The following is an 18,039-nucleotide window of genomic DNA, read 5'->3' on the forward strand; positions in this document are numbered from 1 at the left end:
TTTTTAATGACAGAAGATAATTCACAAAGTACCAATATGAAATGCCTATTGGGCCTACTACAAGCAAAAAGCTTTACATTAGGAAATAGTTTCACACTTCATTCATACGCTTCAGTTTCTCAAGCATGAGATCGAAAAGTAGTAGTACAAAATTTTTATACAAAATTGGAATCATCATATTTTTTCATAATTTGTGTTATGTCCCCTTTTCTTATCCTTTCTCGTTCTAACAAAGTCTTGTTATCACTAATTCTGTAACTATTCACGTCAATGTCAAAGCTTATTCGCCAGGTAACTTCACTAACTGCCAGGATCACCGGTTTAGTTATCCCGCGATTATTCTCCGGTTAGGCGTTGTTATAAGTTTGTACGATGCGTTTTCCGCGCTACTTGCAGAATAGACCTTAAAAGTGGCTGCTAGCTGGGGACTGTACAACTGGCTCTTACTAGTATAGCGATCTAGCCAAAAATTTTCTGTCAAAATTTCATTTTCTTGGATACACTGAGAAGGTAATAAGTAATATTTCTTACCTGTTATTCGTTTATTTCCACTCCGGTAGTCTGAATTTATGGATTTTGCTAGTAATTATAACAACACTCATCTTCGCAAACCCAGTCAACCACGCAATCAGACAGCAGTTGACATTCATCCGTTCGGCCTTACTCTGCTCAGCTCGTATAGCCCCTTCTGTCTGTAGGTAAGTTTGTTTCTACATCCGATGAGGATTCCCCCGACGGAGACATCATGTACACTATGCACGCATTCAACAAATCAACTTATGATTCATTCAGAAATCACCTCAGAATGTGTTCAAAAATGTTCAAAAACTGACAGGGATCTCATCGGAGGCAATTTGTTGTTACGAAGTATTGCATAGTCTTCCTAATGTCTTTGACAAATTTTGCTGTTGGCAGACGCTTGTATGAGCACTGTGTTTTGTTGCTGTATATGACGCATTTCCTTTGCAGTTTAAGTTTTATTTTCGTTTTTTCTCTTGTTCATGTTTTATTGCTGCAGTATTATTCTGCAGTAGCACGATACAGTAATATCCTTATGGTTTCTTACCAGTCAAAATTACAAAAATTTAACTGAAAACAAAAACAATGAGAAATTCCCGGAATTCTAAAAAATTCCCGGGTTTTTCCAGGTTTTCTCCTGGATGAAAAAATTTTCGCATTTTTTCCCGGATCTCCCGGGTTGTATACACCCTGTTTCAACATTGCAGCTGACATTTTTTTGTAATCTTTGAGCCACTTTCTGCAGTTCATATTCTGGAAATTGATACTGTTGGCGAGATGATAATAGAGATTGTGGATATGAGGTATTGTTCTAGTATCCAACAATCATTCTGTCATTTGAGCCAATGAAATGAATGAGCCGGGCCTTTAGGTTGCATAAGGTTTATCAGAGCATCATTCTGTTCCACTGATTAACGATGTTGAAATCATTTTTGTGGCTACGCAGAATAACAGAATTTAGTCAATTTTTATACAGTGCAGCTGAGACAACACTGAAGTAATATATTTTAGTGATATTTGAGTCAACAAAGGGTCAATCAATTTTCAAGTAAACACACGTACGGATACCATATCATGTCACAGTGATCTGAAATAATGCTACAACAAACACTTTGTACATCCTTGAGCAGCATCTTGAACGACAAACTAACAAATTTTAATGTCTTTGGAACTTAAAACAAGAAACCAAATTACAGTCTTGGGGCTCCATGTAAATGCCTCTTATGACAGGTAGGAGTTACCACCAGCTTTTTCTAACCATCTCTGTTGATTCTTTGTGGACTTGAAACAGCGACTGGCAAACATAACAAAGAAATTTGCCAAACACTGTGCAGATTGTGAAGTCATTTAATTTTATTTTCACTACCAGTTTTGGCAATTCCATGTGCTATCATCAGGCCCTGTATGCACCTCTCAAAAATTATAGATATTGGGATACTGGGGCTATCTGTTTCTGGATATCTACTCTTGCAGTCAAGTCTTTGAAGGAAGCAATTGAGAATTCACGATGTTCAGAAACAGGTGGCCCCAGTATGCCAATATAGATAATTATTGAGAGGTGCATACGGTGTCTGAAGATGGCCTATTGAATTGCCGAAACTGGTAGTGAAAATAAAATTAAATAACTTTCCAATCTGCATGCTTGTTTGGCAAATTTCCTTGTTAAAAATTTTCTAACCATGGTGACACAGGGGACTGTATACTGCCCAGTCACACATCAGACCTGCAGTATAAAATATGAAGTACCATAGTACCATAATGGCTCTTTGCTCATAATGAATATGTTCACAGTAGAGTTGCAAGCCCCCTGGAGGAGCCCCCATTTAACAACAGTCAGTTCAAATAAAAGCATACAAACAGACATCTTAATATGCGGTACAACAATAGGTATAATCTGCCATCCATTTTATAACAACTTGCAGAAATGTAGAAAGAAGGTCATTTAAAGAGGGATGTATGCCCGCAGGCACAGCAACAGCTATTACTGAAGAACACTAAGATTCTGTACAAGTAACGGTTTAAAGGGATACATTTCACAACTGTCAACAAATTTGGTACACTCTTGGGATTTGACTGGGATCCATCACTCGGATCACAAATGAGAATTGCAATGTCAGAAAAATTTACAGTACAGTCAATGTATGTATGAAAGTTTCATTCCAGTAAGTTAACATCAATACCTATCACTGTAACTGGCGATGAAACAGAACTGTATGAATCATACTTAGGGAAAAGTCATGCACACAATTTCAAATGATTTACATATAAAGTAGGAAGAGCAAGTGGTGTGGCTGGAAATGGAATGTCCACTTTTTCTGAGCTGTAGTTATACATTACGCCAGAATCCCCCTTCAAGTCGATAGTGCAGGAATTGGATATGCTTTACTAGTGTATGTAAGCCTTCCTAAGCTTTTAGAAAGTCTCCAAAATTAGTAGTGAGATATGGATGAGCAGTCTTTAACCATAATGAAGATGCAGCTGCTTACAGAAATGCTGAAAATCTGTTCTTTCTTGAGGAGTCTCCAATCACAAGTTAGCACATATTGTGGACCACACAGCTAGTCGTGTATGCTTTCTTTCTGTCAACAAATAGGAAAGAAGCTATCTGCTGTCATAGTCAAGTCCTAGTAAAGAGCTGTGTGTGCCCTGAGAGTGATCCTGGATATCTTTTCTATAGGAAACATACTGCGGAGTACACATTAAGTTGTCAGTTAATGTACTGTTGCATACAACTTTAAGTTCAGTTAAATATAAGATCATGAAGGTAGATTAAAACAATTAGGCAGTTTCTAAAAACTTCCATAGTCATTCGTAAGTTAATTTTTGGAAAATTTGTTTCTCAAACAAATTCAGACTTACCTTCCTTAACTGATGTGTGACTGTCATCGTATCTTGATTGGGAAAGTGAAGCTGTTTTTTCTTGCTGTTTTGAGTTAGAAAGTGAACAACTCAGATTATTTTCACTATTAACATCCCTGCTCAGTTCAGCATTGCTTTTAACTACTGATTTGTGTTTGTTCTTGTCCATTTCCATGCAATAATCTCCATTTTTAATGGCTTTGTCCATAAATGAAAGAGAAACTGTATTGCTTTCGTATCTTCTTCCTCTTCTTAGAGTAACACCTGTTTTGTCATTGCTGTCAGGTGCTGAAAGTACACTATTTTTATCATCGTCTATGCATGAACCTGGATCCTCACTGTGTGGAACTTTTAACTCAGATGTATTAGATGGTGTTCCAGCAGTGTTACTTGTTTTTATTGAGTCTCTCGTGTATTTCTCTGTATCTCTATTCTGATCGTAAGTATTACTTCTCTCAATAACATCACCATAATTAACATTCATTATTAATGCTTCATTTTCTGGTAATGGCGAATTTCTTCCAGATGAGGCAGTATTCACTACATCAGGCTCAACACGAAGTGCAACAACAGCATCTCTATCACAGAATGCTTTGGTTTCCACAGCTAAGTCACCATGTTCTGTGGCATTTTGTGAGCACTGTTTATCATTAATGTGATCTGTAGTGACACACTGTTTCTTTTGAGATTTTGTGACCCCTCTTGTTTCCTCGATTTCGGATGATCCCCTCTTTTTATTCAACATCCCACTTTCTGAAGCACATAGAGGCTCATTACCTGCAACAAAAAATGCAGTTAATCACCAAATTAACAAAATTACTGCTTTTAGATTGTACTTCCATCAGTCCCAGTAAAACACTCACAAAAACAATGTTTTTCCTTCTTGCTTTTAACGAACCCCACTTTAAGAAAAGTCCGCTTTTAAGGAATAAACATGAAACAGTCTGCAAATTAAAATCTATTTTTTACACAATTCATAACATGTTCAAATGAGATTCCAATTTCTTTCACTTTCATATAGTCTTTATTGTGTGATGGCAGTATAAGGTAATTGGTTCTTTCGTTCGACATACATCTGGATCAAATTTCATTGTGGCAATATTAGAAAACTGTTGAATGAACAGGAAATCTATTTCCTTTCCGCCTACAATATGACCCTGACCTGTGATCTGACATCACAGCCACTGAGTTAAGAAGTGCGAGACATGAAGAGTTGCCTTTGTTAAAGTAGAATTTATCAGTTTTGCTTTTGTGGAATTATGGCCAGCATATGTAGAAAGCTTACAATCTCGCAAAAGCCGACTATTATCTGCAATGTCAAAGACAATCACAACAGAAAACCGTCCAGCATGGTGAAGAAGAACAATGTAACACAATATACATTGTGCAGCACTCTCAAAAATTAGGTAGCGCATTAAATGCTGAAGATAGCAGTTCCTTTGAATGCAAAAGGGGCATTCACATGTCAACATTTAGTGATGTTGAAACAATGACTTTAAAATGGTCTGAGGGAATGAGAAGTGGTGGCATTCCTATAAGTGGAAAAACAGTGCAAGAGAAGACTCGCAAAATAACCCTAAAGATTGGTGTTGAAAATTTCAGTAGCTGAATGGCTGGTTGCATCATTTTAAAAAACATCATACACTTTCATTTCAGAATGTAGGTGGGGAGAGTAAAGCTGTGGACACAGAAAGTGTAAACCATTGGAAGAAACAATTAATACAGGATTATGAGCCCAGATACGTTTTTCACACAGATGAAACTGGTATCTTTTACAATTTACTTCCTGCAAAAACATATTCTGTTAAGAGGGGAAATACCATGGACTGCATTGTTGTGTGTAAATAGTGATGGAAGTGAGAATTCACCCCCACTAACAATAGGAAAATTTAAATCCCTAAGTTGTTTTAAAACTATAAAAATGCTAGCTTGTACTTATGAGTATAACTGCAGTGCTTGGATGGCATCGGAAATCTTTACAAGATTTCTACAGCATTTAGATGCCAAGATGGGTGCATCACGTATGAAAATGATGCTCATTATTGACCAAAGCCCTATACATGACAAGAAAACACCATTTCTGAGGAATGTAAATATTGTGTTCCCTACATCACCTGCAGCCTCTGGACCTGGGCATAATACACTCTGTTACAGACAAACACAAAGTACCATTTGGCCAGAACCCAGTTACTTTCCTTGAGAGAAAGGACTTGATGAGAGACTCAACATTATGCAGACTATGCATATGTTTGTTGTTGGTTGGAATTGTGCAAAACAACATGTTATGGTAAGTTATTTAACAAAGTCTGGTTGTGATACATCAGTTGCTGTTGAAGATGATTTTGTTCCAGAAGGCGAAATGAGTATAATCACAGATGTTCCAAAATATGTGACATTCTAGGATTTTGTTTCGTGAGAAGATTGTGTTCTGACCTCCAAATCAATATAAGTGAAAAGTGTGAAATGCTGGTGAAGGAACATTGCTAAATAGGAGGTGGTGATTAAAATGATGAAGAAGATGAGGAGATAGTTGCACAAAGTTCTGCAGCTGCTGTGCAAGGAATTGATTCTGTCAGCAACTACTATTCCTCTTTTGAAAACAAAGATGATGTGACTTACCAAACGAAAGCGCTGGCAGGTCGATAGACACACAAACAAACACAAACATACACACAAAATTCAAGCTTTCGCAACAAACTGTTGCCTCATCAGGAAAGAGGGAAGGAGAGGGAAAGACGAAAGGATGTGGGTTTTCCTGATGAGGCAACAGTTTGTTGTGAAAGCTTGAATTTTGTGTGTATGTTTGTGTTTGTTTGTGTGTCTATCGACCTGCCAGCGCTTTCGTTTGGTAAGTCACATCATCTTTGTTTTTAAATATATTTTTCCCATGTGGAATGTTTCCCTCTATTATATTAATATTCCTCTTTTAATTTAGACAAGTCAACCCTGACAAACCTCAGCCAATTGGAATGACAACTTCTGTCACTACAACATGCAGGAAGAACCAAACAAACAAGTCTTGCTCATTTTTAGAAATAATTCAATGAAATAAAAATGTGTAAGTTTAAGTTTTATTTAAACTTATTTTACACATATACAAGACAATCCCATCTTATGATATAAAAAAGTTACAACTGTGGTTCTCTTCCATAAATAATGAATTCTATGCATCTATTCTTCCTAGCAAATTGGTTAATTGCATCGTCAATAGGACAATCAATGTCAGGGTGAGTGTTCAACAGAGCTAAGCCATTACATTGATCCTCCTTCATAACGTATAGAGATCACCAGAATGGCCACGACTTTTCTTGTAGGAACGTGTTAGCTATCTATGTGCCAGACAGAAATGTATAAAATACGATGATGTGGACATGTGTGCTACATAGGAAAGTACAGCTACTCGATGATACGATTTAGTCGAGTCGACTGACGAAAGAAATGAACAAATAGTGTGCGGGCTGACTGGTGAGGGCGGCGCAGGTGGCAATGTGGGTGGCCACGCAAGGTGGAGATGCGTGCCCCAAGCCCCCCATATGTACCCACCACTGGTGTGTGTGTGTGTGTGTGTGTTGTGTAATTAAAAAGCTTTTATAACAACTAAACATTGTTGAATTATGATTCTGTGACATTTCTTTCATGTACCTAGGCAAAACCCCCATTTAAGGACAAAATATTCGGGTCCCCAGAGATTCATTAAAAAGAGGTTTTACTGTAAAGAAATAAATAGACTTTTATATTCATGGATATAACAGACATGGAAGAGACCGGGGAATGAGAAGTCAAGATGGGGGAGACAGTAACTGACGGGTGTGGTGGTGAGGGTGGAGAGACAATGGGGAGGAGAAGGGAATGAGACAGAGACAGGGTGGGAAAGGGAATGGGACAGAGACAGGGTGGAGATGAGACAGGGTAGAAACGAGACAGAGATGGGGCAACCTGGTTTGGGGAAGGTGTGGGGTCGGTGCAAGTGAGGACAATGATGAGGTAGAGAAAGTGTGGAGATATAATGTTCTCATATTTGTTTATTCTCTCATTGTATGAAGTGAAATATGTAAATGTGGTTTGATAAGAGAACAACTTCCCCTTAACAGAAACTAATATGCTTTGCTGCAGCTGACATTAAGATGATGATGATGATAATAGATAATTTGCTATTACAATTTGTTTTTAGAACAGAAGTCACTAGAAAACCCCCCAATTCTTCAAAGAATCAAACTCTCATGTATAAAACAGATTCAAATGTCTGATTATTTTACAGCAAGTTAAGTATTTGACATTAAGCATGTAAGTGATAAAAAATTTAGGAAATATTTTAAATTATGCTTAAAGTTTGTTGGAAGTTGCTAAATACTCACATTATTAAACACTGGACGAACGTAATTTGGATAGTTTGCTCTCATTTGAAGCACAAGCAAGTTTTCACGCATCTCAGTGTTTATCATCTCATATCTCCTGACATATGTATCATATAAGGACACAATTTTGCATGAACATTTAGCGGTGTCTGTGGATGCTGCCTACACACTGTGTTGTGAATAGAATAAGTAGTAAATAAGTAAAGAATTAAAATGTCATGGCTGATGCTGAAGTTCAACTGCATGGACAGCAAAAATGTAGTAAACAATAAATTACTTTTTCCTTTAACCATTTTGTGAGGGGTGTCAGCAAGAAAAAATATGCATTAAGTGTGTTGGAAGTTGATAAGTGCTCTCACTGTCAACTTCTGGCTGCAAAGGCCACATATTTGCAAGCCGTCAGTTACCTTGACTTGACACACACACACACACACACACACACACACACACACACACACACACACACACACACACACACACACACACAGTTTCTAACTGTAATACTTGTCTTATTGTGTTAAACGTTTAACACAAGATTGGATCTCTAAATATATTATGATGGCATTTTAAATTTGGTCAATAACTATGCAAAATAGTGAAAATCAAATTTGTTTCCCCTGGAAGCCAATAGATAGGCAACCTGCAACTTACATTGTATTCTGGGATAGTCGAATACTACCGGTAATATGTGGAAATGAACTGGTTTTTAGCAGCAGTCTATTGTTAAATTTAGTAGCTGATAACGCACACCTGCTGAAATTATGATGCATATAAATTTATTAACAGTCCACAAACCATACGAACAGAAAATATGCTATACTTAATACTTGATCTAGCATATCAATAGCATCAGCAAATAAAAGGACACATTCAAAATTCTCATTAACGTGAATCTTTTTTCAAAAAAATGTCAGGCAGATTGATGTGATCTTCACTAAAATTTACACTTGGTGCAATGGTGTAATATTTGAAGGCAATTTACAGAATGCAGTTACTCTGCAACAATATTACCATTATGACCTCCAGTACCCTGTGATGCACTTTCATATTGTGAAATTTATAACTAGACTGATTCTGTAGTTATTACACCTGAAAAACTGCTGAAATGAATCACAATGAGTCATGACAAAAGACGTCATCCTTCTTTGTACTTTTTTGAGTTCTTCTGACTCAAGCTTGCTTCCTGTTTACCGGGATTTTGGATAATATCTTCCCCAGGGAGTATTAAACAACTGTAAAGTATAATAAAAATGTCACATTTAATTTGAGTATCAGAAGAATATGGGCATGTTTTCACTTCATCTTCTCCTTGTCATTTTTCAGAGCCTTAAATGCTTGCATTGCTAAACAGGATCTATTTTCTTAACAGGTTTAGAAAAAGGTCTTTCTAATGAAAATGCTTCAAACGGGCTTGCAGAAAATACTTTTGTTGTATAAGTGGGATGAAAATACCATTTTTGGCATTTTTACAAAAATCATAAACTTCCTCCTCAATTTGTAAACTATGGTACTGAAAAGCAGTAGGAGAATGAAATGTTATATCTTAAGAGCTTGTATTGGTATGTTATGACACACAGAGTTTCAGGTTAACGCACTTATTTCACACTTTTTTTCCAAGTGTCAGTTCTTTTAGCTGCCTCTCTCAAATTATCTATATGAAAATTGATCATGAAATCATTTCTAATACACAAAAAGTTGTGCACAATGGCCTAGTTTTGTTTCTTCACAGAAAATATATTATGCCTCAAAACTGCGAACAACTCAATGATACACCGCTGAAAACTATGTTATGGGATCAAACAAATGACTATATCTCTGGAAATAACGAATTGGTGATCGTGAAACTTTATCAATGTTCATAGGGAACTTGCACAAATCTTCAAAGAAAATTTCATCAAAATACGTGATGGACACGCGGAAACCTCTCAACCACTTGATGTGGAATGACCTACCATTAAGTTGTGAGTTTATTTGAGATTTATGAAATTATAAGTTTACCTGTAACTAAACAGTCTTCTACAGCCAGAGAGGGCGAATAGCGTACATCACTCCCGTCACTGCAGTATGGTTGGTGTTCTGAATATTTTGATAATATTTTGTTTGCACTCTCTCTTCTGTTGGGGATATTTTTTGTGTCAGAGATGGGCATGACACAAAATTCTATAGCATCTTGAGTGATGGAAGAGTTACTTGGCACTCTACACACACTATTTCCCACATCACCAGTCTTGTTTCCTTGTTGTATTGCTTCAGTTTTAAATTCTGGTGACATTGACGATACTGTATGTATCTTCATATTTTTGGCTGCAGTCTGACACTTGACACTCCTGTCTCCATAATGTTCTGCTTGTTTAATACTAGTATTGTCAGCCCCTTCATAGAATCTTTGTTTACAGGATCTCTCATGGGTAGTTTTCTCAGGCAACACAGGAGCAGATTTATCTGTGAAAACATCTGTTTGGATATTGCATTCAGTATGAGAAGAGAGAAATTTAACTGCCTCATTTACAGAATGGTTTGGCTTTGTATCTAAGATATGAGAACATGCACTCTCATTCTTTTGATCTTTACAGGGAGAGACTTTACTGCTTGATGTGGCAGTTACACAAATATCTGTTTGTCTCTCTGTTGCAACTACTTTACGTACACTTCTGTTATCACACAATGGGCTCCCTGTATGTGTATGGTGTATATCACATTTCAGTGTTGATTTTTCCATACATGTCACATTCTTTTTTTCAGTATTGGCGTGTTTTGTATGATTACAATGTTTTTTTTCCAAAGGCACTTGATGGTCTTGCATGGAACTGTCTTGGATATTTGCTTCTACTACTCTAGTAAATTGCATAAAGCTGTCATCCTGGTCATTTTGACAGATATCTTGGGTTGACTCCATATCAACACACATTATTATGGTTTTAGAAGCATTAAAATTATTTGTGCCATTTGGCTTGGTTTTTGTGTGCTTTTCTAAAGTATCAGGTAATTTATCTTTATTAGCAGGAGTCACTGCTGCTGTTACATTACAGCATTTTTCACCAATGATGGGGAAGATATTATCATAAGAATATTCTGAACAACTCACATTTTCATTCATTTGAAAACCTTTAACAGCTTTTCTGTAATCCATGCTACTCTCGTTCAACACGCATCCCACAGCTAGAGTTTGCTCCATACTTTCATTTATGAATAACTTTTCAGAGAATTCAGATGGATTAGAGTATTTTGCTAAATACTTGCTTGTTTTTTCCTCATTTCTGGCACTATCTTCTTTATCCATAGAAAGTCTTGAAAGTGAGAGGACATCTGAATTAACAACACCAGCTGTGTCATCATTAGGTACATCACTGTCTGAAATGCAATCAATTATTCCACATCCCTCTGTAATATCCATGCCGTTATTTGTAGAAAATCGTTTTGTTGCATTAAGTTGCTGACTTACATTTTTCATAGAGCTATAATCCTTAGAATTCTTGGTAATTTCACCATCACCACTGGCCATAAAATTATTTTTAGCCTCTGCATTATTCAGTGCAATACTTTTCTCTTCAGTCGTGCTTAATACCTCTCTGCAACAAAAAGTGTCAATTACTTTAGTTAGCTCCATGTCACTTTCTGCAGCAAATCGGAAAGACTTTGCAGTGGTATTGATACTTTTTTTCCGTTTTGTATGCAGCATTGACATTTCCTTACACTCAATGTGCCCGTAACTATAACTATCAGCCAGTTCCATATCTGCAACAGTAGCAGAATACAAATGTTGTTCACAGTTATGTGCTTCAGCCTGACTTTCTTCTTCACGCTGTTCTCTGCCATGCTTAGCAATACACTGCGACTGTTTCATGTCACCTTGCTCATGCAATCTTTGCATCTCACCTAAAACAACAGAGTTCTGTCCTACGAAGCTCTCTCTCTCAAAATAATCATTATCTTTATGCTCTGTTCTTACAACATAACTTTTGGAATTAGAAGAATCTGAGCTGTGCCTACGAGATAACCTGTCTATTGCACTGAATCCTGGGGAATCATCTAGTATTTGTTTCACTGCCACCTTCTTCAGAGAGCAGACACCAATGTCAGTATCGATGATCTTATCCACTATCTCAGCATCTTTATGTTTAGTATTATCTTGACAAAGAATTTTCGTCATGTGGGAATCTTTCTTGCAGTCTGTATTTTCTGGTGATTTATTTTTACAGTGGTGGCTGCTACTGGATGCTGACACACCATTTTCAGCAATACTGAAACAAAAATCCAATGCAACTTGTAAACAGTGAAAAACATTGGTACAGCAAAAAAAAGAAAACATGCACTGATAAAAATATAAAATTTTGTACGTTGGGTAATACCTATTGTTTGCTTGCATGGAAGACTCTGATTTACTAGAGTCAAAGGAATATATTGAGTCACAGACCGCACCATTTTCGTACCCAAATTTTCTGTAACAAATGAGGTTAGATCAACAGCATAAAGGTGTAATACAAACAAGAATCATTTTGATATAATAGCTAAATTCAGTGCAGAACAACAGACGACTCAATCAGAACAAGCACTCAAAACAGCTGGTAGCTACATTCAAACAGATACATGCCATTTTTATGTAATGGTATCCTAGAACAACCAAAGTGGGACTCTCAGTAACATAACCACAGTTGACATTCGGCGTTAACTAAAATGTATAGGTTAAAGACTGACAGGGACACAATGATTGGTTTGGTAATACCACATAGACATTTGCCTTTTTGCACAAGGAATAAATGAAACCTTGGGGTACATTACTGCGAAACAGTAAGAAGAAATCTGAACACAAGCTGAAAAAATAAAACAATGAACAATACTGCATTTTGCCCATGCTACATGATTATATACGTGTGTGAAATGATCTACAAAAACTAATGTGTTGCGGCAGAAGTGTTGCAATTAGATTGTCCGAACACGCGAGAAGCTGACAACTAAGAAAGACTGATCCAACTTCTAGCAAACATTTGTTATCAGAAAACCATCCATATTACCTACATTGTAACAACCTATACACTTTTACAAAAAGCAGACAGATGTCACTACTACAAGTACTTGATATCAATACACAACTTTCTTTCTCCTCTGTGTTAATTAAGTTTCAGTCATGTAAATTGTACATTATAACAGTAAATTAAACTTCACTGTCCACTTTAAAATGTAATGATTTCCTTTGTTATTTTCTAATTTTATACTTTCCTTTGAAAGTAATGTTTATCTGTACCACTTATATCTCTTGAAGTCATACATTATTTTACGTTAGTTGCAAAATTCAGTTGGCAACTAACTGACATAAAAAGTAAAACACCGATTTGTCAATCAATAAATGTTACAGAATATAAAGAATGTGTTTGTTTTTTATATTACTGTCATGTTTTGTCACACTAATGGAGAACTCAGTTAATGTACTTAACAATCACTTGAGGGAGGGGAGGGTAGGGGAGGGGAGGGTAGGGGAGGGGAGGGGAAACCAGGGATAAGATATGAACAAAGTAAGTGGATAACGAATGCATAAAAGAAAGTGAGAAAAATTTAATGCTTAGCAAAACATTAAAGTTGCTCAGAAGAAGTTTGGCTAGTTGAAAATAAAGTCATGGCACTAAACTGAATGGGAAAATAAGTACTTATTCTGAATTTTGGAATCATTTGCCTGAAATCTGAAGGAATAAATGCCCAAGTAGCCATGAAATACCAGTGGGACTCATAAGGGCACCAAACAAAAAGGATACTCATGATATATACAGGTTTACAAAATAAATTTATATGAGTGGTGAAGCACCATCAGATTTTGAAAACAATGTTATTAACAAGTCCCCAAAGAAAGTAAGAATGGATAGATGAAAATACCACATAACCAATCTATCATCATAAGTGTAAAGAAAGGAAAAAATTATGTCCATACTTTACTAAATGATGATGACGATGATGTCCCATACTCCGAGGAGCGTAGGGGACAATGCGGGAGACCTGCACCACTATACTAGGCAAGGTCCTAGTGGAGGTGGTTTGCCATTGCCTTCCTCCGACCGTAATGGGGATGAATGATGATGATGAAGACGACACAACACCCAGTCATCATGAAGCAGGAAGAATCCCTGACCCCACCGGGAATCGAACCTGGGACCTCGGGTGCAGGAAGCGAGAACGCTACCGCAAGACCACGAGCTGTGGACCACTTTACTAAATAAATAGGAAGTTAAAAAAATTGAATGTATGATAACCCTCAAGCGGGCTTGCTATTTTCATAACACAAGTGGACATACAGTGTACTTCGTATACATCTAAAGAACAGCTGTCTTTATGTTACGAAGATAAACATGTATGAGCAAAATCACAGTTTAATCATAGTTTAATTAAACAATGATAAAATAAACTTATATTATGTGAGGTAAATCACTGTTAAATAAAATAATAAAATAAACTTTCATTGTATCACTCTGTTGCTACACACAAGCGTTACCCCTAGTAATAACTCCCCCAGAACATTCGACAGCATAGTTCCATTAGATCCCTGCTAAAAACTTATTTGATTACTAATTATCTTGTACACGACAGTCATCTGTGAGACTGTCTCACTGCAAGATTGTGCTGCTAGCTCGGAATCTGGGTCATTTTCTTGCACGGATCATAATTTTTTTCTCACCTAGCTCATTATCTATTATATACTGCTGCTCCGTTGATGTATAACGACACAACTTATCACTATGTTAGCTGAAGAAATGATGAAGGAATAGGTATGGGCTTACAATTGTAAAACAACAATGCAACACTTCAAGGCAGTGTTATTTGTGGTTGGCACAATTTATGCATAGGTGTGCCTGCTTGAGGATCAATAAATGATCAGTTTGTTTTAAGAAGAGAATCAAATAGGTAAGAAGAAGAAGGCTAGCAGAAATCCTTGGGTAACACAAGAGATATATAATTTAACTGATGAAAGAAGAAAATATAAATATGCAGTAAACAAAGCAGGCAAAAAGGAATACAAATGTCTGAAAAGTGAGATCAACAGGAAGTGCAAAATAGCTAAGTACGAATGGTACAGGACAAATGTAAGGATGTAGGAGCATATATCACTAGGGGTAAGATAGATGCTGCCTACAGGACAATTAAAGAGACCTTTGGAGAAAAGAGAATTGCATGTATGAATATAACGAGCTCAGCTGGAAAACAAGTTATAAGTAAAGAAGGGAAGGCAAAAAGGTGGAAGGAGTATATATAGGGTCTGTACAAGGGCGATATACTTAAGGGCAATATTATGGAAATGGAAGAGGATGTAGATGAAGATGAAATGGGAGGTATGATAATGTTTAAAGAATTTGACACAGCACTGATACATAAGGCAAAACGAGGCCCCAGGAGTATAGAACGTTCTGTTGGAACTACTGATAGCCTTGGGAGAGCCAGCCATGACAAAACTCTTCCATCTGGTGAGCAGGATGTATGAGAGAGGCGAAACAGCCTCAGATTTCAAGAGGAATATAATAATTCCAATTCCAAAGAAAGCAAGTGCTGACAGGTGTGAAAATTACGGAACTATCAGTTTAATAAGTCACTGTGCAAAACACTAACACGAATTCCTTAAAGACGAATGGAAAAACTGTTGGAAGCTGACCTCGGTGATGATCAGTTAGGATTCTGTAAACATGTAGGAACACACGAGGCAATATTGAGCCTACAACTCATCTTAGAAGATAGGTTAAGGAAAGGCAAACCTTCATTTATAGCATTTGTAGACTTAGAGAAAGCTTTTGACAATGTTGACTGGAATACACTCCTGCAAATTCTGAAGGTGGAAGGGGTAAAATACAGGGAGCAAAAGGCTATTTACAACTTGTACAGCAACCAGACAGCAGTTATAAGAGTTGAGGGGCACAAAAGGAAAGCAATGCTTGAGAAGGGAGTGAGACACAGTTGTAGCCTATCCCCGAAGTTATTCAATCTGTATGCTAAGCAAGCAGTAAAGGAAAGATTAGGTGTAGGAATTGAAGTCCAGGGAGAAGAAATAGAAACTGTGATGTTAATTAAAGTCCAGGGAGAAGAAATAGAAACTGTGATGTTTGCCAGTGACATTGTAATTCTGTCAGAGACAGCAAAGGACTTGGAAGGACAGTTGAATGGAACGGATAGTGTCTTGAAAGGAGGATATAAGATGAACATCAACAAAAGCAAAACAAGGATAATGGAATGTAATCGAATTAAATCATGTAATGCTGAGATAATTAGATTAGGAAATGAGACAAAGTAATACATGAGTTTTGCTATTTGGGTTGCAAAATAACTGATGACGGTTGACATATAATGTAGATTGGCAATGGCAACGAAAGCATTTCTGAAGAAGAGAAATAAGAAATTTGTTAACATCGAGTATAGCTTTAAGTGTGAGGACGTCTTTGCAGAAAGTCTTTGTGTGGGTGTAGCCGCATATGGAAGTGAAACGGATGATAAACAACTTAGACAAGAAGAGAATAGAAGCTTTTGAAATGTGGTGCTGCAGAAGAATGCTGAAGATTAGACAAGTAGATTACTTAACTAACGAGGAGGTACCGAACAGAATTGGGGAGAAGAGGAACTTATGGCACAACTTGACTAGAAGAAGGAATCGGTTGGTAGGACACGTTCTGAGGCATCAACGGATCAGCAATTTAGTATTTGAGGGAAGTGTGAGGGTAAATATCATAGAGGGAGACCAACAGTTTAATACACAAAGCATATTCATAAGGATGTAGGTTGCAGTAGTTACTCAGAGGTGAAGAGGCTTGCATGCATGGAGAGCTCCATAAAACCAGTCTGAACTGAAGACCACAATGACCACAACAACAACAATTAATAATTGAGAGTGGATTTGGAAAAGCAAGGAAATACAATGCACACTTAATATTTTCTTTGACACATACACAAAAATATTTTATACTTTCTTTCATTTAAAAAAAAATTACATTTTGTTTGTATGCTACATATATCTGTATTAGATAATCACAGAGATAATTTTTCATTTTCTGATGTAACAGCAATAGCACAACTTTTTCTTTTTGCAATGACATTCATGGCTGTCAGTCCCTTTTGAAACAAATTGTTTTCAATAGTTTGCCCTCAATATTACTCTACAACTTATTTCAAGTATTATTCCCATTCCATATTGGTAAATAGCGGTATCCTTTGAAATTTAAACAAACTGATAAGCTCCAGAAGTTTACTATTACTCTTGTAACACAATATGATCAGGTTCTTTTTCTTTGTTATAAGCACATTATCTTGCATCCATCCAAATTTAAAGAAAGCTCCTATTCAGCACATTAGATGTAAATACTGCCACGAGCTGTAATGCACGTGACGTAGCAGAGCTGTGAGCATTAGTGGCTGGCATGCTGTGGTTCAATGGTTCAAATCCTATCACCAGTAAATATTTGTTGATCACCAGTAAATATTTGTTGCTTAGAGTTACCTGTGGCTGAACTCACACAAAACAATAGTTTTGCTAACACAGTGAGTAAATAAGGTATTGTACTTGTAATAATGTCAGTTTCCCTCATGTGTCTGCCTGTTTGCATGATGACGTGGCACACGCAATGTCACTGCCTAGCAGTGCGTGTGAAGAGGAATGGACAGGAGTGCGCATCTGTGCATTTTGCTACTGAAATAGCTATATGTTAATTATACAACATGTACACTATGCAACAAATTTAATAATTTTTCATCATTGTTATGTTCACTGATGTAAAAATAAATAAATGATGTTCCATTTCCTACTTCACCCACTTAGGGGTCAATTTTCTTTTCCTTTTGCTTTCTGAAGTATCCTATGTTCTTAATCAGGGTTCAATACTAAATTTCATAAAAATTGGTTTAGTGGTTTAGTTGTGAAAAGGTAACAAACAGACTTTCAGATTTAAAATATTATTCAATGTTTGCACAAATAGCAGTACTTCACTCTAGGAGGGAGATCAGTTCTTTCTCTAGTTAGTATCCATAATATAAGAACTGCTGAAGCGTCTTAACAAATCTCTGTTTGCAATGCGAATTTTGTCAGACATAAGGGATATAAAGATGGAAAAGCTGGCATACTATGCTTACTTTTATTCCATAATGTCATATGGGATTATTTTTTGGGGTAATTCATCAAGCCACGCTAAAGTTTTCCGGGCACAAAAACGTGCAGTAAGAGTTATATGTGGTGTGAACTCAAGAACATCCTGCAGAAGCCTGTTTAGGGAACTAGGGATACTAACTATTGCTTCCCAATACATTTATTCGTTAATGAAATTTGTCATTAAAAATATATCACTATTTC

At 36.7% G+C, this 18,039-nt stretch overlaps 1 protein-coding gene across 2 annotated transcripts in view; it reads right to left on the bottom strand.

The window, feature by feature from the left end:
* Positions 1–18,039, bottom strand: part of LOC126481426 (uncharacterized) — a 277,457-nt gene that overhangs the window by 181,945 nt on the left and 77,473 nt on the right. For both annotated transcript variants that reach the window (XM_050105171.1, XM_050105170.1), the window contains exons 4-6: positions 12,083–12,172; positions 9,732–11,974; positions 3,379–4,155 (exon numbers count right to left, since the gene is read on the bottom strand). In XM_050105171.1, the coding sequence (XP_049961128.1) occupies positions 3,379–4,155; positions 9,732–11,974; positions 12,083–12,172 (3,110 nt within the window). The remainder of the gene's footprint in view (positions 1–3,378; positions 4,156–9,731; positions 11,975–12,082; positions 12,173–18,039) is intronic.

The sequence above is a fragment of the Schistocerca serialis genome, chromosome 5, assembly GCF_023864345.2.
Source record: "Schistocerca serialis cubense isolate TAMUIC-IGC-003099 chromosome 5, iqSchSeri2.2, whole genome shotgun sequence".
In the NCBI taxonomy this organism is placed as follows: Eukaryota; Metazoa; Arthropoda; class Insecta; order Orthoptera; family Acrididae; genus Schistocerca; species Schistocerca serialis.